The sequence below is a fragment of the Podarcis muralis genome, chromosome 17, assembly GCF_964188315.1.
Source record: "Podarcis muralis chromosome 17, rPodMur119.hap1.1, whole genome shotgun sequence".
Classification (NCBI taxonomy): domain Eukaryota; kingdom Metazoa; phylum Chordata; class Lepidosauria; order Squamata; family Lacertidae; genus Podarcis; species Podarcis muralis.
Window position 1 is genome coordinate 3,398,141 of NC_135671.1, and position 22,364 is coordinate 3,420,504.

Here is a 22,364-nt window from a genome sequence, read left to right on the forward strand (position 1 = left end):
GCTGCAGCTCGTGGTTTGTGTGGAGCGAGACAAACCACGAGCCCAGCTTAACACTTAAAACTAAGCCAAACCATAGCTTCGTTCTGGGTAGCTCAGCAGCAGCAGAACTGAGGGAGAAGCAAAGCAGTTGTGACTTTGGCTATGAGTACCCACACACTCGTAAGTTCATGCTTAGCTATGGTCTGGTTTAGTGCCTAAATGTGAGTGTGAGCACGCAATAGATTCTTGCAGTGATTTGATTCTTGCTATTTATTATTATTTTTAAACACTTCCTGAGACATCAAAGACCCAAGGAAAAAGCTTTTGAGTAAAGCGTAACTATGAAGATCGAGAAAGAGACAGGTCATTTGGTGTGTTCTTCTGCATTGCCTTTTACCCCTGTGTAACTCGATAAAGCTCAGGGCTGCCTTACAATTGTCAGTCTTGTTTAGATGCCTATTTGGACATATGAACTGCATATATTCATCTATTCATTTAAGTTATGAATGATGGAATATTTTTGTTGTTATTGTTAGCCTATGATTTTTCTATCCTCTATCCTCCCCCTTCCCCTGGTTATATTTGCAATTTTTTGATTTATTTCATGGACCGGCTTTCTGCATAGAGGTTAAGGATGCTACTCAAGGCAGATCGGTTGTCGATCCATTTTTCTTCCAGTCCCACAAATCCCAGCATGGCCAGACACTCGCTCAAGATGAACCAGCCTCCTGGGCATCTTTGCCCCCAGGAATGTGGCAGGCAGATAAAGAGCAGCAGGGAAGGGAGAAGAGATGAAGCTGATCTTTGGAGAAGAGCCTTACCAAGACTCTCTTTCAGGCCAAGCAGTATCTGTGCTATCACAATCATTCTGTGTAGGAGAGAAAGTTGCCAGTCTACTCCTATATTCCTGGTTTCTGCTTGCTGAGTAATAGTTGCTGTCTGGCTCCTTATGCAGCTGTGCTCCACCCTCAAACATCTGACCTGCTGCCAGGAATCACCCTCCTTAGGCAGACGCTGGACTGCAAGCCTCCCTCCCTTCTGTGGTCTAGGCTGCTTTTAACTGTCCAGGAAGCAGTACAATATTCATCTCAGTGAACAACCAGTGCTCTCCCCTTTTATCCCCGCTGACTGGGCGTGTATCCAGGGTTAAAAATTCAGATATATAAGCTGGGCGCCAAATGGATTCTTAAACCAAGGTTGCAGCCGCCAAAACAGAAAGTCCAGTTGCTATTTGGGGACAAGACAGCGCTTAAGTCTTATCTTTTAAATGATGGACTGAATGTGATAACAGTGGTACCTCGGGTTAAGTACTTAATTTGTTCCGGAGGTCTGTACTTAACCTGAAACTGTTCTTAACCTGAAGCACCACTTTAGCTAATGGGGCCTCCTGCTGCTGCTGCCGCCGGAGCCCAATTCTGTTCTTATCCTGAAGCAAAGTTCTTAACCTGAAGCACTATTTCTGGGTTAGCGGAGTGTGTAACCTGAAGCATATGTAACCTGAAGCGTATGTAACCTGAGGTACCACTGTATCATTTAAACATCTGGCTAGTTCAGATGGCACCCTTGAGCTAGGTTAAGAATTTCTGAGAGCTTAAAGAAGAAAAGTCCCTTGATTCAGGGACAGTCCACATATATAGTCCTATTCCTACCTCTTTTTTTCTTAATGGTGACTGCTCCTGTTCAGGCTGCACAGAAAAAGTATTTTGGTTCCAGAAATTCATTCTGATTGTGCAGAAAATAAAATATAACTGATAGAATTCTAAAGGCTGGGGGATTCGTGTGTGAAAACAGGCAAGATCTAAGGACCGCCAGGCATGCACCTCCAGCTGGTGGAGACATCAGGTGCCATCCTGGAGCCCAGCCATCTTCACTTGGCCGCAAATGGTCAAAAGCCAGATGCAGAATGTGCCTGGCTAATTTCGAACACCGGGTGTGTCCTCATTAAAAAACTTTTGATCCGGTTATCGCAGTAAATCCTAATCAATTGGTGAACCTGGGGAAGAACTTCTGTTGCATAGAAAGTATATGCAGGATTTTTTACAACTTGTAAAAGTTGGTTTTAAATTAATTGGATAATTCTGACAGTTAAAACAGTGAACCCAGTAACAGGCACAGCGCTAGATTTTTTTGAACACATCCTCCAATAATAGTTTGTATTAGGCACCATGAAAACACCCAAAGCTGGATAAATCTCAGATAGCTGCTGTTTCTCAAACTCTTCCCTGCAAGGTAGAACATGGTTTGAAGTGTGTGTGGTGAAGCTCTCCTATTCTGAGATCGAACATTTTGTTTCCATTAATTCTTAAAAGCAGATCAGTCTTTTTATTATAGGATGTTTGATTCCAAATCTACCTATGGACAGTACTGCTGAATATCATTTTCAGGAAATTTGGGTCCATGTGCAAGATTGTAATGGGCAACAGTAGAAATATGGCATTCAAGTCCTTTCAGGGATTGAGATTTAAAGTAGTGTTAAACTCAAACATAGCAGACAACAGCACCTGTTTCTGAAAGAATACAGATTTTTATTTAATATAATCCCATCAAGGTGCATGGTGCTTTAAAACAGTATAGCATGTGGGTATTGACCATTGTCACCTAGATTCCAAATTACAGATAAGGAGGCCTTGAAACCATCTGCTCGAGACAGATTTTGTGTGGCATTAGTTCTGTACTGGTGAATGCGAACAACATGCCAAATGATAGACATCACCCTGTCAGTGTCAAAAATCACTCTACAGCCATCTCTTGATGACACAGGGCTTTTCCTGATGACTGCCAGCTAGTCTCAAATGCACTTTTTCTGATCATGTTTGTTGTGAAGGATTCATTATGTCACCCCAGAATTTCTGTCCGCGGAATGTCGGATTTTTTAACAAGACTCAAACTGCAACACACTGTTGCTGGGAAATTGTTATTATTCCCCCAGCTAGTAGAAACAATCTATGTTTGGAGAGGCCTGGAATGTGATAATGCAAATGAGAACCTGTCAGACAGGGTCCCCAAAGCTGCCAATTATTGCAACCAAACAGCCCCAGTCAAGTGCCTCAAACAATCCCTTCCTACCCATTTGTGGAGGCTTGTGGGGAGCTAAGAAAAAGGAGGCTACTCTCCTGTTCCTTATAAGAGACGCATTCTTCTGGCCCATCTAGTCTAGCACACTGTTCTCACAGTGGCCAGCCCATGTGCCCAAGCTGATCTTTCAAGGAGACGCTCCTGGTCGTTCCATGACCAGTTGATTGCCAGTTGGTGCCAACATGAAAGCAAGCCATCTCTGTTACTGTTCCCACCCTCTGGAATGCCCATTTGTGAGATGGAGGCAGTAATGACCTCAGAGCACCAAACATACACGTTTACCGACACTTTCCATGATTCTTAATTTTTGTTTTGTACACTGCTCAGCTTTATCTATGATATACTGTTGTGTTCAGTTTATATCTATTTCTTAGGAAATTATATAATATAATATTAATTTATTATTTATACCCCACCCATCTGGCTGGGTTTCCCCAACCACTCTGGGCGGCTTCCAACTGAATATTAAAAACAGTACAGTATCAAACATTAAAAACTTCCCTAAAGAGGGCTGCCTTCAGTTGTCTTTTAAAAGTAAAATAGTTGTTTATTGCTTTGACATCTGCTGGGAGGGCGTTCCAGAGGGCAGGCGCCACTACCGAGAAGGCCCTCTGCCTGGTTCCCTGTAACCTGACTTCTCACAATGAGGGAACCGCCAGAAGGCCCTCGGCGCTGGATCTCAGTGTCCGGGCTGAACGATGGGGGTGCAGTGTTATTTTTTTAAAATCATTTTCATATAAACTACTTAAGAGATTTTGTTCATCGTTGCTATTACACAGAATCATAAAAGGTTCGTCTGGTGCCTTCATTATACATCTTTAGATACCAGACGAAAATGTTCCTCTTCAACCAGATCTTTGACTGATCAACGTTCTATGTCCTTTTAAACGTGTTTGGACAGGGAAGGTATTGGTTTGTTTCGTTCTTGTGTTTATTATTTATTTTGTGTTCTTGTTCTGTATTTTTAGGCTGTGAACCACCTTGAGATCTTTAGGTGAAGGGCAGTATACAAATTTAATAAATAAAAATAGCAGAATCATAGAGCAGGAAGGGGCCATGAGGGTCATCTTCTAGTCTAGCCCCCTGCGATGCGGGAATCTTTTGCCCAAGGCGGGGCTCGAACCCACAACCCTGAGATTTAAGAACCTTGTGCTCTACCTGGTGAAATGCTCTGTCTCATGAGACCAGGGCCCTGCGGGATCTGATTTCTTTCCACAGGGCCTATAAGACAGAGTTGTTCCACCTGACCTTTGGCTTAGAATCAGTTTAATTCCCTCCCCCTCTTTCTTTTTCCTTCCTCTTCCTATGAAGAGACTGTATCCTAATATTTTAATGTTGTATCTTAATCTTTCAAATTGTATTTTAATCAACTTGTTTTTATTATTGGTTGTTAGCCGCCCTGAGCCCGGTCTTGGCTGGGGAGGGCGGGGTATAAAAAAATTATTATTATTATTATTATTACCGACTGACTGATCCCAGCTTCGTATAAGTTGTGTGTGGTTGTTGTATAATGGAAATCAATCAAATTCTTTTTAAAAAAACTATGAAAAGAAAAACAAAACAAAGAAACAAGCAAGCAAGCAAGCAAGCAAGCAAACAGACGAAGACCTCGGATGCCAGAGGCTCTGGACCTCGTCGCATCAATCCCATGTAAAAGGTGTGGCTGCAGAGCCAGTGATGCAGCACACGTGCGATTCGAAATTGAGAGGCCTGACGTTACCCTTTCCCCCCGCCCCAAAGGACTTCGGGATTTGCAGTTTTCTGGGGGGGGGTGGTCGCCGCCAAGCACACAGACAAGAGGTACTCCGTTTCCCAGCATGCCCCGCCCCGATAGTTCCAGAGACTTCAGTAGTCCGGCGAAGCGCAGCCGTACAGCCGGCAGCGCGGCGCGAGAACTACAGCTCCCAGCATGCCGCGCGCGCCCCCCTCAGTTTCGAAGCGGCCCGGCCTTGTATCTCTTTAGAACGGCTGAGGCGGCCTGTCAGCGGGATAAGGGGCCGGGAATGCGGCGGGGTGGGGCGCCCGCAGGCAAGGCGCGGGCCTAAGCCAAGAGGAAGGCGGCGGCTCCCGCCGAACTACAATCCCCAGTAAGCCAAGCGTATTTCAAGCAACTGAAAAAAGGAAAAGGTGACTGGGCCGCAGTGCCTGCTGGGACCTGTAGTGCTCTTTCGGCTCCCTGGCAGCAGGTTCGGCAGGGACGTCACGCCCTGGGAAAAATACAAGTCCCATGGTGCCTTGCGCCCGGCGACGCTAACCTCCTCCCCCCACCCCGCTCCCACAGCCTGGGCGGCCGGAGTCTGCGGCGACCACGGGGGCTCCCTCCGGCGCCCGGCGCTTTCGTACGGGAGCTTACCGGGGTGTCGAAGGAGAAGGCGCACTCATCCTTATGGACACGGTCTCCGGCCTTGGGGACCCGGATGGATGGCAGTACAGAGAGTAGCGCTTCACTCAGCTCCGCCATGACAGCTGCTTTTTCCGACTCCTCCCACAGCAAGGTCCGACCAATTAGAGAGCGACGTACCTCAGGCGCCACTAGCCAATGAGCACAGGCACGGAGACGAACGCTAGGACGCGCGGTGCTTTGTTTGGTTCGTCCTCCTCACCCACCTTCCCCCGCCTATCAGCGCTTTCGTTCTAAACGGACATCCTCCTGATCCAATAAAAATACTAGGTGTCCCTTCCGACAAATGGAAACGTTCGGTTTCTTTTTTTGTTAAACTCCGCCCCAATGAGATTCGAGCTGTGCTATTGGGTGGTGGGCTTTTGTATTTGCCCGAATTACCCAATAAAACAGCGCCGGCTCTGTGGCCCACGCTGCCTTATAATTGATTGACAAACGCTCCACCAATAGAAGGCCACTATAGGAGGGGCGATGCTTTCAACTTCCCAGTTAAAAAGAAAAAGAGGGTGGGGAGAAGGAAGGGAGGAAACGGGATTGACGTCACATTGAGCCGCTCCGAAGAGCGCGGCGAGTTGAGTGACGGGAGCTTGAGCCAGTCAGAGCTGCAGCGTGGCGGCTGTGGGGGGGAAGGCGGGAGATTCGAATTGCAGCGACCCGAGTTGGTCCTCGGCGCGTCGGACGGGCGAAGGCGGGTGAGTCGGGGCCGTAACTCGGGTGGCGGGAAGAAGGGCAGCCAGGATACCGGGCGAGGGGCGGGACCCCACGGGGAAGGTGGCTATGGGCTTGGCGAGCTTAGCCGGGACTCGGGTCCGCAGAGCTCCCTGCACGGAGAAAGCTAGCAGCTAAGGGAGAAGACCCCCTTTCACCAGACAACTAGCCTTCTACGTGCAAGATCCCAGTAGACCTACAGCTGGCCTGGGTTCTTCAAGATGTGGATCCCTATATTACCCTACAGGTTGCTAAATTCCTAACAGCCGTCCTCTCGTACAAGAGACGGAATGGAATGTTAGCTGATTATTGATAGTTATAATAATTTTTTTTATAATGACATCAGATATTGATTTTAGTGTAGTGCCTAAAATTTTTAATCTTAATTTTAAACTTTTCTTATGAATGGCTAATATCTGTCCTTGTGAGTTGTGAACTGTGTTATACTACTTGTGGTTTGTACGAGCCCGCTGTTTTATTTGATTTGTTTTGTTGTGTTGTGTTTTATGATGGGTGTAAAGCCGAATAAACAAACATTTTGATACGTGCAAGATTTATTATCATCATCATCATCATCATCATCACTATCATTATTTATACCACGCCTTTTTTTCCTGACAAGGACTTTAAGGTGGACTTTAGCAGATTAACATTATATGTCCTTTTAAATGTTGTTGCGGGAGTGGGGTTATGTGTTTGTTTTTCTTGTGGATTATACGTTCTCATATTGTTCAGTTCAGTTAGGTTGTGAACTGCCCTGGGATTTTCCAATGGAGGGCAGCATAAAAATTTAATAATAATAATAGCAGGAACAGCTAAAACATATTGGACGGGAATCATTAAAAAAAATTAATAGCATTAAATTATATATTTGTGTGTGTGTGTGTGTGTGTGTGTGTGTGTATATAGTAGTGCTGGTTTTAATGTACAGTGGTACCTCGGGTTACATATGCTTCAGGTTACAGACGCTTCAGGTTACAGACTCCGCAACCCCAGAAATAGTGCTTCAGGTTAAGAACTTTGCTTCAGGATGAGAACAGAAATTGTGCTCCGGCGGCACGGCAGCAGCAGGAGGCCCCATTAGCTAAAGTGGTCTTCAGGTTAAGAACGGTTTCAGGTTAAGTACAGACCTCCGGAATGAATTAAGTACTTAACCTGAGGTACCACTGTATGTGTTTTGGGCTTAAAATATTCTGAGTTGCTTTGAATTGCTGTGGTCAAAAAAAGACTACTGGTGATAACATATGGTGAATTATATTAAGGAGTGTTCAGTCATGTGAGTCCCCTCCACCTGCAGTCTGAGGTGCTGCTACCCCTTCAGTGAGAGCTATATGGAATTTGAGAGGTTCCCACTGGGTGTTGTGGGAATGCTAATATCTTCCTCAGTATTTCCCCCTTGGGGGATGCTGGTGGCGCTGTGGGTTAAAGCCTCAACGCCTAGGACTTGCCGATCGAAAGGTCGGCGGTTCGAATCCCCGCGGCGGGGTGCACTCCCGTTGCTCGGTCCCAGCGCCTGCCAACCTAGCAGTTCGAAAGCACCCCCGGGTGCAAGTAGATAAATAGGGACCGCTTACTAGCGGGAAGGTAAACGGCGTTCCGTGTGCTGCGCTGGCTCGCCAGATGCAGCTTGTCACGCTGGCCACGTGACCCAGAAGTGTCTCCGGACAGCGCTGGCCCCCGGCCTCTTGAGTGAGATGGGCGCACAACCCCAGAGTCTGTCAATACTGGCCCGTACGGGCAGGGGTACCTTTACCTTTACTATTTCCCCCTTGATTTATGCTGGCTGGCAGTGCTATTTTTCCAGGAAAAGAGGTGCTGGGACCCACCATGAATGCTTCCTTTCTTCTCTTATAATGGCAATGGCACCCACCTGAGAGGTGCCGGAACTGAGTTCCAGCTGAAAAAAAGCCCTTCTGGCTGGTAATCTAGATACCCCTGAAGGGAGACGGTGCCAGCAGTTCATTATGGCTTCTCCTATGCTTTCTTCATCCTGCAGTGCTTTGAGATAGCAGGCCTTTTTAACCTGAGGGTAGCCTTTGATTTAGAATATTATGCTGTTGGTGACCCTTTTCCCGGATTGTAACTCAACATGGCAAGTGACTCTTCTTTCTACAGAAGTCTTGGTCAGCAGAAGAATTGCCGTGAGGAGTTGCTGAGTTCGCTGCCTGCCGTCATGGGGGCTTCCGAGAGCTCTCCAACAACACCCACCTGCAAGCCTCTGCTGAATAAGCACCTGCAACACGTTAGTGATCCACGATCACCTACAGCCGGGATCCTGAGAACTCCCATAGAGGTACCTTGATGCCCATCTTTCAACGCCTCTCTAAAGCAGCATGGCTTAGCACGTTGTCCCTCCCTCTTTCCCCATCCCCTTCCTGTTATTTGTTCTTAGTTCACACAGGCTGAGCCATGCTCATATTCATTGTTCCTTAGGTGGAAAGCTCCCCGCAAGCGAGTCCCCTGACCGATCCAAAGGACGTTGGCTTGGTAACCAGCAACCAGAATCTTAGCTGCGACCCTCGTTCCCCAACACCTGGTGTCTCGCGTACTCCCGTGAAACCTGTGGAGCCAGGTAAGCGGGGATGTGATGCCCAATAACCCTAACGAGCAGAGAAATGGGACCTTTGATTTTCCTGGCTTGAGAATGGCCGCTCGGCAGAATGGTTCCCAAGAACCATGGTGAGAAATGTTGGCTGCTCTTTCTTCTTTTTGAGGAAAGAGCTGCGTGGACTCAAAGCCATCATCTGTTTAGGGAAATTTCTAATGTTTGATGTTTTATTGTGTTTTTAAATTCTGTTGGGAGCTGTCCAGAGTGCCTGGGGAAACCCAGCCAGATGGGCGGCATATTAACAACATTATTATTATTATTATTATTATTATTATTATTATTATTATTATTATTAATTGTCTTGCCAAAGATGGCTCTGCTCTTTGCTCACCTCAAACTCAGAGGTGAAAACATGTAGTTCCTGCTGGAGGTTTATCAAAGATACTTCTCCTGGCATAAGGTTTCACATTTATTTATTTGGTTTATGAGTCACATAAAAAAAGTACAGTGGTACCTCGGGTTACAGATTCTTCAGGTTATGGAGACTGCAGGTTACAGACTCCGCTAACCCAGAAATAGTACCCTGGGTTACGAACTTTGCTTCAGGATGAGAACAGAAATCGCACGGTGGCAGCGGGAGCCCCCATTAGCTAAAGTGGTGTCTCAGGTTAAGTTTCGGGTTAAGAACGGACTTCCAGAATGAATTACCGTATTTTTCGCACCATAGGGCGCACTTTTTCCCTCCTAAAAAGCAAGGGAAAATGTGTGTGCGTCCTATGGAGCGAATGCAGGCTTTCGCTGAAGCCTGGAGAGCGAGAGGGGTCGGTGCGCACCGACCCCTCTCGCTCTCCAGGCTTCAGGAAGCTATCCGCTAGCAGTGGGAGACCCAGCTCTCCCACCGCTAGCGGAGCGCTGCATTAATCCCGAAGCTTGGGGCGTGCGGAGCTCAGCGTGCCCCAAGCTTCTGGGTGCCGGCAAGGTCTCCGCTAGCCCTGGGAGAGCCCCGCGACGTCGCGCGGCTCTCCCAGGGCTAGCGGACCACTGCGCTAATCCCGAAGCTTGGGGCGTGCGGAGCTCAGCGCGCCCCAAGCTTCTGGGTGCCGGCAAGGTCTCCGCTAGACGGCTAGCGCTTCGGGAACACATCCGGCGCTTTGGGAACACATCCGCAGTGTGGGGACCCTTGCAGGAGTTCCCCGCAAGGCTCCCCACGCTGCGGATAGCAGCCTGCCGCCCGGCGGGTGGGGCGCCCTGAAGCAGAGCGCCCCTCGCGCCAAGCATACACCCGCAGCTTGGGGAGCCCTGCAGCAGTTCCCCGCAAGGCTCCCCAAGCTGCGGATAGCAGCCTGCTTCCCGGAGCGTCGGGCGCCCTGAAAGCAGAGCGCCCGGCGCTTCGGGAACACATCCGCTGCGTGGAGAGCCTTGCAGGAGTTCCCCGCAAGGCTCCCCACGCTGCGGATAGCAGCCTGCCGCCCGGCGCGAGGGGCGCCCTGAAGCAGAGCGCCCCTCGCGCCAGGCATACACCCGCAGCTTGGGGAGCCCTGCAGCAGTTCCCCGCAAGGCTCCCCAAGCTGCGGATAGCAGCCTGCTTCCCGGAGCGTCGGGCGCCCTGAAAGCAGAGCGCCCGGCGCTTCGGGAACACATCCGCTGCGTGGAGAGCCTTGCAGGAGTTCCCCGCAAGGCTCCCCACGCTGCGGATAGCAGCCTGCCGCCCGGCGCGAGGGGCGCCCTGAAGCAGAGCGCCCCTCGCGCCAGGCATACACCCGCAGCGTGGAGAGCCCTGCAGCAGTTCCCCGCAAGGCTCCCCAAGCTGCGGATAGCAGCCTGCTTCCCGGAGCGTCGGGCGCCCTGAAAGCAGAGCGCCCGGCGCTTCGGGAACACATCCGCTGCCTGGAGAGCCTTGCAGGAGTTCCCCGCAAGGCTCCCCACGCTGCGGATAGCAGCCTGCCGCCCGGCGCGAGGGGCGCCCTGAAGCAGAGCGCCCTGCGCGCTAGGCAGACATCAGCCAGCCCCACAAGCTCGGGGGACAGCAGGGAGGCGCAGCGCCACTATCCCGCTGTTCCTCGACCTGGTTCGGTTTCCCTGACCTGCTTTTGGGGGGGAAATAAAGGGAAATTTTTTTTCCTTTATTTCCCCCCCAAAAAACTAGGTGCGTCCTATGGTCCGGTGCGTCCAATCGTGCGAAAAATACGGTAAGTTCTTAACCCGAGGTACCACTAGGCAAGATGCAAAATAGGTGGAATTAAAACAAACCATACAACTCATATTCTCAGTTCTGTGATTTTCCTCCTTTCCAGACACCATAAACTGTCTTGTGAAGCAACTCAGCAGAGTCTTTGTAGCAGAGGACTTGGAGGGAGATATCTTTCTGGAGGAGTCTTGCCGTGAAAGCCTGAAGTCGGAAGCTGCCCTTGTGACAGAGGAGGGTTCCAGGGGGAAAGATTCTCCAGGAGAAGCATCCCAGGAGAGTCCCCTGTGGGCAGAGGAGAGAAATGAGCCGCTGCCCTCCAACGCTTCTGCTGCAGCTGCAACAAGAACAGCTCCCCCTGTCGGTGTTCTTCATCCAACAGGTAAGGCTTTGATCACTCCAGGCAGTGCCTCTAGTCAGTTGCTGTCATGGACAGGTTGGATGCAGAGGAATGGGGGGAAGCACCAGCTGGGGAACCCCCCAAGCGAAGGCGGCTCAGAGCCCAGGAAGTGGTGGTGGGACAACAGTGGGTGGGAGGGAGAAGACCGGGAAGAGTGTCAGAAGCTGAAGAGGTAACATGGCTTAGTGAGCCGTGAGAGTCTGTGGCCGAGAGAAGTCCAGAATCAGAGGCAGATGCTGAAGCAGGAGAGGAGGGAGGCCAAGAGGCAGAGATGAGTCCAGCTGGTGAAGAGGCACAGGGGTCTCCCCCTCCTGCTGCAACATACTCCTCTCCACCCTTCTCTCCCAGAACCAGAAGAGGCGTGCAGAGGGTGGAGGTGAGGTTGGTTGCATGCAGGCGCAGTATCTGATCGCTTGGGTGGGTAGGTGGGGGGAACAAATCCTGGCGAGGAGGGGGCTGAGGCAGCTGTGGGGAGGCGGGGACCCCCAGTCTCAGCAACTGCTTCATGGGGGCACGAACTGCCGGAGACAAGTTGCTGTGCTCTTTAGACCTGACACTCCTTTGCAAACTGGCTAGCAAGAGTTAATTCCAACTTGCCTGGTGTGATTTACTGCTGGCTCGCTCATAACAGTTCCTGTTCAGAGGGGAGTGAGGGAACAGGAATTTATGGGGGCAGTTGGGTTGGGGGGTAAGGATGTTTGTGTGTAAACGTATATTTTTGGGTGTGCAGTTGTAGCAGTATAAGCTGGTGGTTACTGTGAAAGGTATGGGGGGAACTAGTGCTGGCCCCCACTCCTGTCAAACAGTGTCTCCCATGCATGCAATTTGCAAATCAGGCTGGGTTTAAAACTAAATGCTGGATATGATGAGGCAAGTGTTCCACCTCTGCCAGCTTCCTCTTGGGAGACCCCTGCCCCAAAGGGAAAATGGAGGGACACAGTGTAAGCTTCTGGTTGGCTGGCACAGCAAAATGTGCTCTACCTCTCCGGTTGTGTGTCCCAGACCATGTGGAGGTGGAGTAGGGGTGTGTCAAAGCTCTTGCACTTCCATTTTGAGAAATTGTAGAGTTGTTGAGGGTCATCTAGTCCAATCCGCTGAAATGCATGAATGCTGCATGCTACGTTTTCATTGATTTGTTCTCTGCCCTTTTCTTTTCAAGGGAGCAGAACGACAAGGCACAGAGCCAGCAGCAAGATACTGGCAATGTCAACAGGTGCTGGACGCTCTCCCCTAAGTGTCTTGCAGGACGACAATTCCCCGAATTCCCTTGCTTCTCACCAGGTGATGTATGGGGAAGGAAGTCTCTCTACATTTCCACTGACCATAAAAGCTAGGACACCCCTCTGCTGTATTTCTGGGGCTTGGATTCTCAGTTTCAGCAGCTGGAGCAGAACTGATTGCTTGGTGCCTCTTCCATCCTATTAGTTTTGTTATAGTCCCTCCAGCTTTAAGTGAGATTGTGTATACGGCATTTGAAACACCATTGGAAAAGCCTGCAAACCCTCCCCATAACCTCTGGAGACCCTTTGGGGAAAACCAGCAGCACTTACCAGACGCCAGACTCCACCACAATTGCCCCCTCCAAACGTCCTTGTTCAAACTCCCAACTCCCCACAGACCTCGATGGTTGGTGTAAGGGCTCCTGGGATTGCACTTGCAAAGACTCGTGGGATTGCTGGTTGCTGTTTTTGCACCTTTTTTTTACCTTTCTGGGCTCTTTTTGCCATTTTAAAAGTCACATCCGTGTTTGGCGTGTTGCATCCGCAGCCATGCATCAATTGAATGAGTGTAAATTGGGTTGTTGCCTGTACTTTTCTTCCTAAAACTCAAATGAGTTCTAAGGCACAAAATAAGAGGCCACCACAACAGGGGGAACCACTGGGGGATAAAATCTCACCACCTTTATTGTCTAGCTAGACCCTGGCAGCTTGGCCTCCTCTGACAGGGGAAGCACAGCAGAAGAAATGAGGCCGGTGTGTGTTTCTGTGTCTGTTTGCATTGAGTTCTTGACCTTTTCTCTCTCGCTGGATATCTTTTTGGGGGAAGAATTTTATTAAAACTTGTAAATGCCCTCTCTCCCAACTTGTCACTGGTTGTTCCTATCTGGGGGTGGGAGCATTTGTGTGCACTGGTGTCTCTCCCACTCCCCATCTCAACATGGCAACACCTTGTTTTTCCTTCTCTTCAGAGTAAGAGGCGACCGTCAGCGACCGATAACCAAGGAGAGCGCAGGGAAGGCGTGTTAAATTCTGGACGGGGCTTGAAAACAGGCTTCTACAGCTGGGATTCCTTGAACAAAGAGAATCAGCGTCATTTGGTTGAAAACTAGTCTCCTTCAGATGCTCCAGGAATTCCTGGCCCCTGGAAGCTGCAGGAAGGAAACTCTGAAGACTCGAGGATTGTGGCCCTATCGTGGGAAATACAGCCTTTGCCTCCCTGCTAACTGGTTTCCCTCACTGCTTCTGTTCTCGGTAAAGGAGTCGCTCTTTATATAGTTCTCTCACCTCTACCTTCATATTTATGTTTTATCTTGTACAGACTCTAGTAGGTAGCTTACCTTCTGAAATGTCTTTGCTGCTATCAACTTTCTGTGTTTTCTTTCTTGTGTGGAAAATAAACTTTTGCTTTTGATTGAGACGGCGGCTCTTTGATATTTTGCACCCTGCTGGGAGGGAGGCTAGTGAACTGTGCTGCTTTCTGTTGGAAGAGCTGACTTCCCACTGTTCTGGGAGCTGCAACCCTTTTCAGGAGGGTAATACTGGACTCTGAAGTCCCAACGGGAGGAAAGATTTCTCAAATGATGCAGCCTGAGCCAGTTTGTCTGATGTGTCACTTTTATTTTGCTTGGGCTATAAAACTCCTGTATGGTACAATTACATTTCAAAGCAGTGGCTAAGAGGAATCTAGCAGATGCTGGAGAGGGGGAAAGTGTACACACCAGGTAAGAAAGTGCAGCATAGACTACAGGACTACATAAAGCATTCCCTGGCTCTGGCGCCCAAAACGGAGGCAGCCAAGTCCCCCCCGCCCTGGAAATGCATAGATTATAGCAGTGAGCTAACTTACTCTTCGTTCCTTACTTGAAATAAAAGTGAATAAAGATCAATGCAGAATCCTTGGTCTGATGAACCTCTTCCTTTCACAGAAATGCATGCGACCGGTTAACAAAGGGCAAAACGGGTGGAGGTATGTCTGTGGGCGAACTAATGGGATAAAAATGGAAAAGAAATCTTAAAAACTGAAGGTACTGGGGAATGCATTTGACTTCTGGTTGAGGAGGGTCAGGAACCTGATAGGAGCCTAGGGGTTTTCTGCAGCTTCAAGTAAAGGAAGCTGGCAGAGTGAATAGGTGGCCTGCCTCTCGCTGAAGCGTGTCCCTGAAGCAGCCACACTAAGAGGGGATCCCTGAGCTCGGGTTGTGGGGGAGGGCAAGAAAAAGTGTTGGGAAAACTGGCCTGTGGACCCTTTCCCTGACCACCTCCTTTATGTAGGGAAGTGTCTTATGGATCAGTAAGTCTGCATAGAACAAGCAACCAGTAGTACGCAATAAATGATGCCTGGGGAGGTCTCCCTTCTCCCATTTCCTCGTCAGTTCCAGATTTTCAGGAAGCTGTCCCAGGAGCCGGTAGACACAGCCATGCCGTCTGCGGTTACGCCCAAACAGCTCACCCGGTTGTCATGTCCAGACAGGATTCCTGACGGGAATGGATGGAGACCCATTATGAACACTTTGAAAATACTTGCATCCCATCTTTCTGCCATGCAGACCGAGGCACCTAACTTAATAAAGCAGAAAACTTGGTGTAAACGAACAGATACAAGCTGAGAATAATGGCCATGACAAAATGGGAAACTTGGGACTCTGCTTTACAGCTGCAAATAAAACATTTTAAATGTCTTTTGAAGTGCAATATACAAATGCAGCACTAGATGGTGATGGCGAGCTATGGCACATTCAATATATTTTTCAAAACGTTTTTTAAAGAAGCATTTTCACAGCGGTTTTTTTATATGAGTGTAGATTCCACCCAAGTTAAAATATTCTCTAAGCTGCTGAGAACCCCTTGCTATTCTATTGTATGCAACAATTTTTAGGAGAAGTGATTGTGGTTTATTGTATCTGCAGTGCCTGATGTGTTTATGGTTATTGTTGCTTTTCTTTTTGTTCCCTTTGTGAATGATGCCATGGCCTTTGGCTAGTGCAATAAAGTTTATGATGAAATAACTGGAAGCATAAGAGGAAGGAAACACCCAGGTCCCTTTAAGGAAGGAATTCCAAAGTCTTGGTGCCACCAAATTTGTCTCTGGTTGCCATTCACCTGCTGCGTCAGAGCTACTCGGAGCATGGCCTCCATTTGGGCAGCTTGATATGGAACAGAGTAGCTCTTTGTGTCTTTGGGACGTGGGTGGCGCTGTGGGTAAAACCTCAGCGCCTAGGGCTTGCCGATCGCATGGTCGGCGGTTCGAATCCCCGCGGCGGGGTGCGCTCCCGTCGTTTGGTCCCAGCGCCTGCCAACCTAGCAGTTCGAAAGCACCCCCGGGTGCAAGTAGATAAATAGGGACCGCTTACCAGCGGGAAGGTAAATAATGTTCCGTGTGCTGCGCTGGCTCACCAGATGCAGCTTTGTCACACTGGCCACGTGACCTGGAAGTGTCTGCAGACAGCGCTGGCCCCCGGCCTATAGAGTGAGATGAGCGCACAACCCTAGAGTCTGTCAAGACTGGCCCGTACGGGCAGGGGTACCTTTACCTTAGCTCTTCGTTTATTACTCAACCTATGCTTGTTGTTGTGGAGGGGCCAGGTAGAAAAGGACTGGGCACCTGCACCTTTCATAACAGTGTAGAAGAGAGAACTTGAACAGATGTAGCTTATCAGACAACTATTAAAGGTGCAGGAGCCTGGTCTGGCAGCTGACAGTCCCAGGTGCGGGAAAGTGGCCTCCACACATCATGGTCCTGCAATGCATTAAAGTCCACATCTCAACTCCATTCCCAAGCCTCTGAACCACTTTATACAAACAGTAAAACCATACCACTTCGGCCTGAAGTTGCACAATTAGAGAGCCCTCGGGGGGTGGGGGTGGGATGCAGCAAAGTAACATTTTGGAGAAAGAGTGAGTGACAGTAGCCTGAGCTCTGACATATCTAGGGTGGCGCTGTGGTCTAAACCACTGAGCCTCTTGGGAATGCTGATCAGAAGGTCGGGGTTCGAATCCCTGCGACGGAGTGAGCTCCCGTTGCTCTGTCCCAGCTCCTGCCAACCTAGCAGTTCGAAAGGACGCCACTGCAAGTAGATAAATAGGTACCACTGTGGCGGGAAGGTAAACGGCATTTCCACGCACTCTGGTTTCTGTCACGGTGTTCCATTGTGCCAGAAGCGGTTTAGTCATGCTGGTCACATGACCCAGAAAGCTGTCTATGGACAAACGCCGGCTCCCTCAACCTGAAAGCGAGATGAGGGCTGCAACCCCATAGTCGCCTTTGACTGGTCTAAACCATCCAGGGGTCCTTTACCTTTACCTTACCTCTATGTATGGTGGGCTTTTTATATGAGATAATATTCAATCAAGAACACACTCATGTGCTGTGATCTGCCTCTCACTGGCACAGTCCAGGAACAATTTAACCATGCGAAATACTAATTGATCAGACAAGCTCTCAGCCAGTTGACAGCCCGTCCTCCTTGTAAAGGGGACACCATGCCCTCTACATTTGGAGAGCAGAACCTCCCACTTTCAGAACCTGCTTTCAACTTGCTATTGCGAGTTGGAAATTCATGGAATGTTATTGCGATTATTATTTTTAATTGGGTAGGGAGAGGGCTTTTAACTGTGCATACTACTATTAATTGGGACGTGGGTGGCGCTGTGGTCTAAACCACAGAGCCTAGGGCTTGCCGATCAGCAGTTCAAATCCCTGTGATGGGGTGAGCTCCCATTGCGCGGTCCCTGCTCCTGCCCACCTAGCAGTTCAAAAGCACGTGAAGTGTAAGTAGATAAATAGGTACCACTCTGGTGGGAAGGTAAACAGCATTTCCGTGCACTGCTCTGGTTGGCCAGAAGTGGCTTAGTCATGCTGGCCACATGACCTGGAAGCTGTCTGCAGACAAATGCCAGCTCCCTCAGCCTATAGAGCGAGATGAGCGCGCAACCCCAGAGTCATCCACGACTGGACCTAACGGTCAGGGGTACCTTTACCTTTACTACTATTAATTAGATTTATTAGTCACATGTTACTAAGGTTTCCAAGCAACATACATTTCAAAAAGATGATAGAACCCTGATGATTCATATAACACCCCTTTGTGTTGGTTTGATTTCTATTCCACCTTCTGTCCTTCACATTTATTAGTATTACTAATAACAACTTATTGATCACCTTCTACCCAAGCGTTCCAAGGCAATGTACAATGAAAGAGCAAAAGTCCCAGCAGGTGTTATTTTAAATACAGTGGTACCTCGGGTTAAGTACTTAATTCGTTCCGGAGGTCCGTACTTAACCTGAAACTGTTCTTAACCTGAAGCACTGCTTTAGCTAATGGGGCCTCCTGCTGCCGCTGCGCCGCCGGAGCACAATTTCTGTTCTCATCCTGAAGCAAAGTTCTTAACCTGAAGCACTATTTCTGGGTTAGCGGAGTCTGTAACCTGAAGTGTATGTAACCCGAGGTACCACTGTACTTGCATATGCAATTCATTGTTGTGACCCATGCTGGAATCAGTGTGATGATATATAAATACTTTAAAATAAAATAAACCGACATGCTTTCCTGAGGGAGAAGACGGTCTTTGTCCCTGGAATGGAAGTAGCCGGCATAGAGAGATGCTAGCTCCGAGGCACGGCCTACTCACCCACACGTTCTGCTTTTAGGGAGTCCCAGATATTGCAGTTAAAATCATCGTATCCAGCCAGCAGGAGCCGTCCACTGCGGGAGAACGCGATTGAGGTAATTCCGCAGATGATGGTCTCGTGTGAGTAGACAATGAGCTCCTGGTCTGCCCGGAGGTCATAGAGGCGACAGGTGGCGTCGTCGGAACCAGTGCAAATGGCCTCGCCATTGGGGAAGAACTGGGCAGAGACAGATGCAAACAATGATCTCACTGCCCTCCTATTCTGCAGCCCCTGCCCATTATTTTAACCCTAGCTGCCTTCCCCTGTCCTTTATTCCACTCCTGCCACCACCCCTCAGCTCTGGGCCCGGCCACTTAGGGGAACCTTAGGGGGAACCTACAGAGATGGCGTTGATATCCGACTCGTGCCCTGTGAAAGTCTGGCGGCAGCTGCCCTCCCGGACATCCCACAGCTTGGCCGAGGCATCGCAGGCTCCAGAGATGAAAAGATTGAAGTCTGGGGAGACGGCCAGGCTCATGCAGTCTCCAGTGTGGCCGACGAACGTTGTCTTCGGTTGTCCGGTTTCAATGTCCCAGAGCATACTGCAGTGAGGGGGCATTGAGGAGGAGAGAGGAACACAGAGTGATGGGGCTGTACTGCTCATGGGTTCACGCAGAGAAACTCTCTCTCTCTCTCTCTCTCTCTCTCTCTCTCTCTCTCTCATTTGTTTATTTAAAGTACTTCTGTAAACTATAGAATGGAATAGGAAAACTGGTGGAAGGGAAGGACGGAAGCTAATGGATCTATGAAACACAAAGTAGGATACATGTAACAAGATGTGATGTTTTGGTGGTGGGTGGTGGGGGCTGGATGGTGACTGTAAATTTCAATAAAAATCATTAAAAAAAAATTAAAGTACTTCTGTCCCACCTTTCCTCAAAACAGACCTCAAGGCAGCTAACAGCAGTGGCAACATGACTAAAATTGCCACCTGGTCTGCTCTTGTATCTGATCTGGTTGTGGCTTTAAGGATCCTTAAAATCATAATGTTTTACTTGTGCATATGAAGCAGCGAGTGGTTGATGTTGGAGATGTAAGATGCTCACATTTTACATAATTTTTGGAAGTGTCCTAAAATACTTAGGAAATCAAAATTATCACTGGATGAAGCTTACCAAGAGATCCACTGACTACTCCTTTTGGGTATATCAAAAGGTGACAGGGAGAGGTTCCTTTATTTATTTTGTGCAGTTTGTATAATTATTGTTTACAGCTGGAATAAAATCTCCTGGCTGGCCAAAGTTTGGGATATAGCCTGCACAGTTAAACTGACTAGTATGATTCAGGTCAGAGAGGGTAAGGGGAATTATGGCTGCTTTGTTTAAAAATGGACTTTTTTCACCATGTACTGGTGTACTAAGGTACAATGAAATCTAAATCCAGATGCTTTGCTGGAAATAGTTTTGAGATTTTTGTATGCTACATGAAATGTAATAAAGGTTATTAACGGTTTCTTCCTATACTGTTTTGTTTTATTTTGTTTTGTTCTGTTTGTATATTGTGAAACTATACCCACCCACCCTTTGTAGTAAGTAATTTAATCACTTTGTTTCATATTTACTGTATTATGAGATTATGAAACATAATACTGTCCCAGTGCTATCTGTGTGTGTGTGTGTGTGTGTGTGTGTGTGTTTGTGTGTGTTTAATATATACAATGTTCCTGAAGGAGGATTATTCTGAAACATACTGGGGCTGAAATAATTTTTTCCTTCAAGCACATCAATCTCTCTCCTGCTCTCTCTCTCCCCCCCCCCCCCCACATGGCTAGATAAGATACACTCACCATGTGGTGTCCCCAGAGCTGGTCACAATGTTGTTGTCATCTAGGAATCGACAACAGGAGAGATAACCTGCAGGGAAGAGATAACAGACTCTGAATATCACAAGTCTGTGGTGGTAGAGGTTACTACAGGCACTGTCCATACAATCTGCTTAAAAAAAAGTACAGTATTTTTCGCTCTATAAGACGCACCAGACCACAAGACGCACCTAGTTTTTGGAGGAGGAAAACAAGAAAAAATATATTCTGAATCTCAGAAGCCAGAACAGCAAGAGGGATCGCTGCTCTGGCTTCTGAGATAGCTGCGCAGCCTGCAGTCACTCAATAAGACGCACACACATTCCCCCCTACTTTTTAGAAGGAAAAAGTGAGTCTTATAGAGCGAAAAATATGGTAATTAGTTTTTTGAAACCAACATTTTGGACCACGAAAAGCTGAATTGGGCAACCTACATAAATAAGGCCGATAAGGAAAATATTGTGCATTGTTTTGCAATTTGTACTATAAGAACATGGGACATGGGTGGCACTGTGGGTTAAACCACAGAGCCTAGGACTTGCCAATCAGAAGGTCAGTGGTTCGAATCCCCATGACAGGGTGAGCTCCCGTTGCTCGGTCCCTGCTCCTGCCAACCTAGCAGTTCAAAAGCACCTCAAAGTGCAAGTAGATAAATAAGTACCACTCCGGCGGGAAGGTAAATGGTGTTTCTGTGCGCTGCTCTGGTTCACCAGAAGTGGCTTAGTCATGCTGGCCGCATGACCCAGAAGCTGTATGCCGGCTCCCTTGGCCAGTAAAGCAAGATGAGAGCCGCAACCCCAGAGTCGGCCACGACTGGACCTAATGGTCAGGGGTCCCTTTACTATAAGAACGATCATTTATCCCACTTGGTAGAGAGGAAGAAGGATCTACATAGGGCTAGCACTGGGAGTCGTATTCAGCAACCCCTTGGGCTTCTGAGGTTTTGCCTCATGTTACCTACACACTTGGAAGCATATCTTCACAATCACAGGGCTAGAAACCTCTCCATCTCCCCAGGAATCCTGCCTGAACCCCAGGAACGCAGCTGCCAGGCAGTGTAGAGCGCAGATTCGGCCAATGCTGTAACCTGGAACAAGGCAGCATCTTGCGTCAAGCAGGGAATTCCAGGAAGTTGAATTTGGCACTTGGTGCTGCTTCCTGTGTGTTTCCTGTGATTCTGTGGGAGGACAGAAGGTGCAAAGTCCTGGCAGAAAGATCACCTGTATGGGCTGAGAGCTCCCGGCTCACTTTCACATTCCCTTCGCGGCTCTTGAGGTTGTAGATGGAGCACATGTTGTCGAGACCTCCGCAGGCCACAAAATTCCCTGATGGGGCGTAGGCACAGGTCATGACCCAGGAGGAGCGTAGAGGGATGGCATGAACCTGGGATCAGAGGACAGGGTAGAAATCCAAAGTAAGGTTGGATGGCCAATTTAGGGCTGGGCAATACTGTGGGATGCGGGTGACACAGAGCCTAGGATTTGCCAATCAGAAGGTCGGCGGTTCGAATCCCCGTGATGGGGTGAGCTCCCATTGTTCGGTCCCTGCTCCTGCCAACCTAGCAGTTCGAAAGCACGTCAAAGTGCAAGTAGATAAATAGGTACCACTCCGGTGGGAAGGTAAACAGCGTTTCTGTGCGCTGCTCTGGTTCGGCAGAAGCGGCTTAGTCATGCTGGTCACATGACCCGGAAGCTGTACGCCGGCTCCCTCAGCCAGTAAAGCGAGATGAGCGCCGCAACCCCAGAGTCGTCTGCGACTGGACCTAATGGTCAGGGGTCCCTTTACCTTTACCACTGTATCTGGTTTTCAACATTGCGATATATAACCAGCTAAACATCGCGCTATATTGATTTATCATGATGTCTGAAACAAGGATGGAGCTATGCAGAGGCCTTGGCTGGATTCATGGTTTTGCCCACATTTTGATTTTTGCATCACACACACACACACACACACGCGCACACACACACCACGATTCGTGGCATATTGACAGGTCAAAAATTATGAAACCAATATGGACGTCAAACAGGTTTTGGATGATATTTTGATATATATTGCCCAGCTTTTGTTGAGATTCCTGCATTGCAGTTTGGGCTAGATAACGCTGCCCCCCCCAGGTTCCTTCCAACTCTATGTTTCTATTATGCAAGCAGATGTAGCTAGGAACATTGAAAGAAACACGGGCTGTAATTAAGATGCAGCAAAACAAACTCAGGAACAAGATATTTGTGGCTCTGGGGGAAATTGGCACCTTTTAATTTCTGATCTTGCTAGATGGTTCGTACCTGCTGATAATATCCCTTACCTTGTTGGTTGTGTACGTGTCCCAGACAATAAGTTTCCCGTCTTGTGAGGCACTGACCATGAGCCTAAGGGAGA

At 48.6% G+C, this 22,364-nt stretch overlaps 3 protein-coding genes across 4 annotated transcripts in view; 1 reads left to right on the top strand and 2 right to left on the bottom strand.

Moving 5' to 3' along the window:
- USP5 (ubiquitin specific peptidase 5) overlaps positions 1–5,585 on the bottom strand; it is a 31,148-nt gene extending 25,563 nt beyond the window's left edge. The window contains exon 1 of one of the 2 annotated variants that reach the window (XM_028711607.2): positions 5,408–5,585. In XM_028711607.2, coding sequence (XP_028567440.2) covers positions 5,408–5,515 — 108 coding nt within the window. In that variant the 5' untranslated portion in view covers positions 5,516–5,585. The remainder of the gene's footprint in view (positions 1–5,407) is intronic. The other variant, XM_028711608.2, reaches the window with a different exon arrangement.
- A 428-nt stretch (positions 5,586–6,013) lies between these two features.
- CDCA3 (cell division cycle associated 3) lies at positions 6,014–13,933 on the top strand. Its single transcript, XM_077921659.1, has 6 exons — positions 6,014–6,147; positions 8,279–8,456; positions 8,597–8,735; positions 11,006–11,278; positions 12,456–12,577; positions 13,485–13,933. The coding sequence occupies exons 2-6, from the start codon at positions 8,337–8,339 to the stop codon at positions 13,623–13,625; spliced, it is 795 nt and encodes a 264-aa protein (XP_077777785.1). The 5' UTR covers positions 6,014–6,147; positions 8,279–8,336; the 3' UTR covers positions 13,626–13,933.
- An 864-nt stretch (positions 13,934–14,797) lies between these two features.
- The window catches only part of GNB3 (G protein subunit beta 3), a 32,132-nt gene continuing 24,565 nt past the window's right edge, over positions 14,798–22,364 (bottom strand). Inside the window, exons 5-10 of the mRNA XM_077921658.1 lie at positions 22,291–22,354; positions 21,206–21,368; positions 19,971–20,037; positions 18,525–18,726; positions 18,145–18,361; positions 14,798–14,991 (exon numbers count right to left, since the gene is read on the bottom strand). Of these exons, the coding sequence (XP_077777784.1) occupies positions 14,885–14,991; positions 18,145–18,361; positions 18,525–18,726; positions 19,971–20,037; positions 21,206–21,368; positions 22,291–22,354 (820 nt within the window). The 3' untranslated portion in view covers positions 14,798–14,884. The remainder of the gene's footprint in view (positions 14,992–18,144; positions 18,362–18,524; positions 18,727–19,970; positions 20,038–21,205; positions 21,369–22,290; positions 22,355–22,364) is intronic.

Bases quoted from the DNA above. Each gene is read 5' to 3' on its own strand.
- CDCA3 (XM_077921659.1), top strand. From the start codon at position 8,337: ATGGGGGCTTCCGAGAGCTCTCCAACAACACCCACCTGCAAGCCTCTG. The intron at 11,279-12,455 runs GTAAGGCTTTGA...TTTCTTTTCAAG, and splicing joins CGGTGTTCTTCATCCAACAG to GGAGCAGAACGACAAGGCAC. The intron at 12,578-13,484 runs GTGATGTATGGG...CCTTCTCTTCAG, and splicing joins ATTCCCTTGCTTCTCACCAG to AGTAAGAGGCGACCGTCAGC.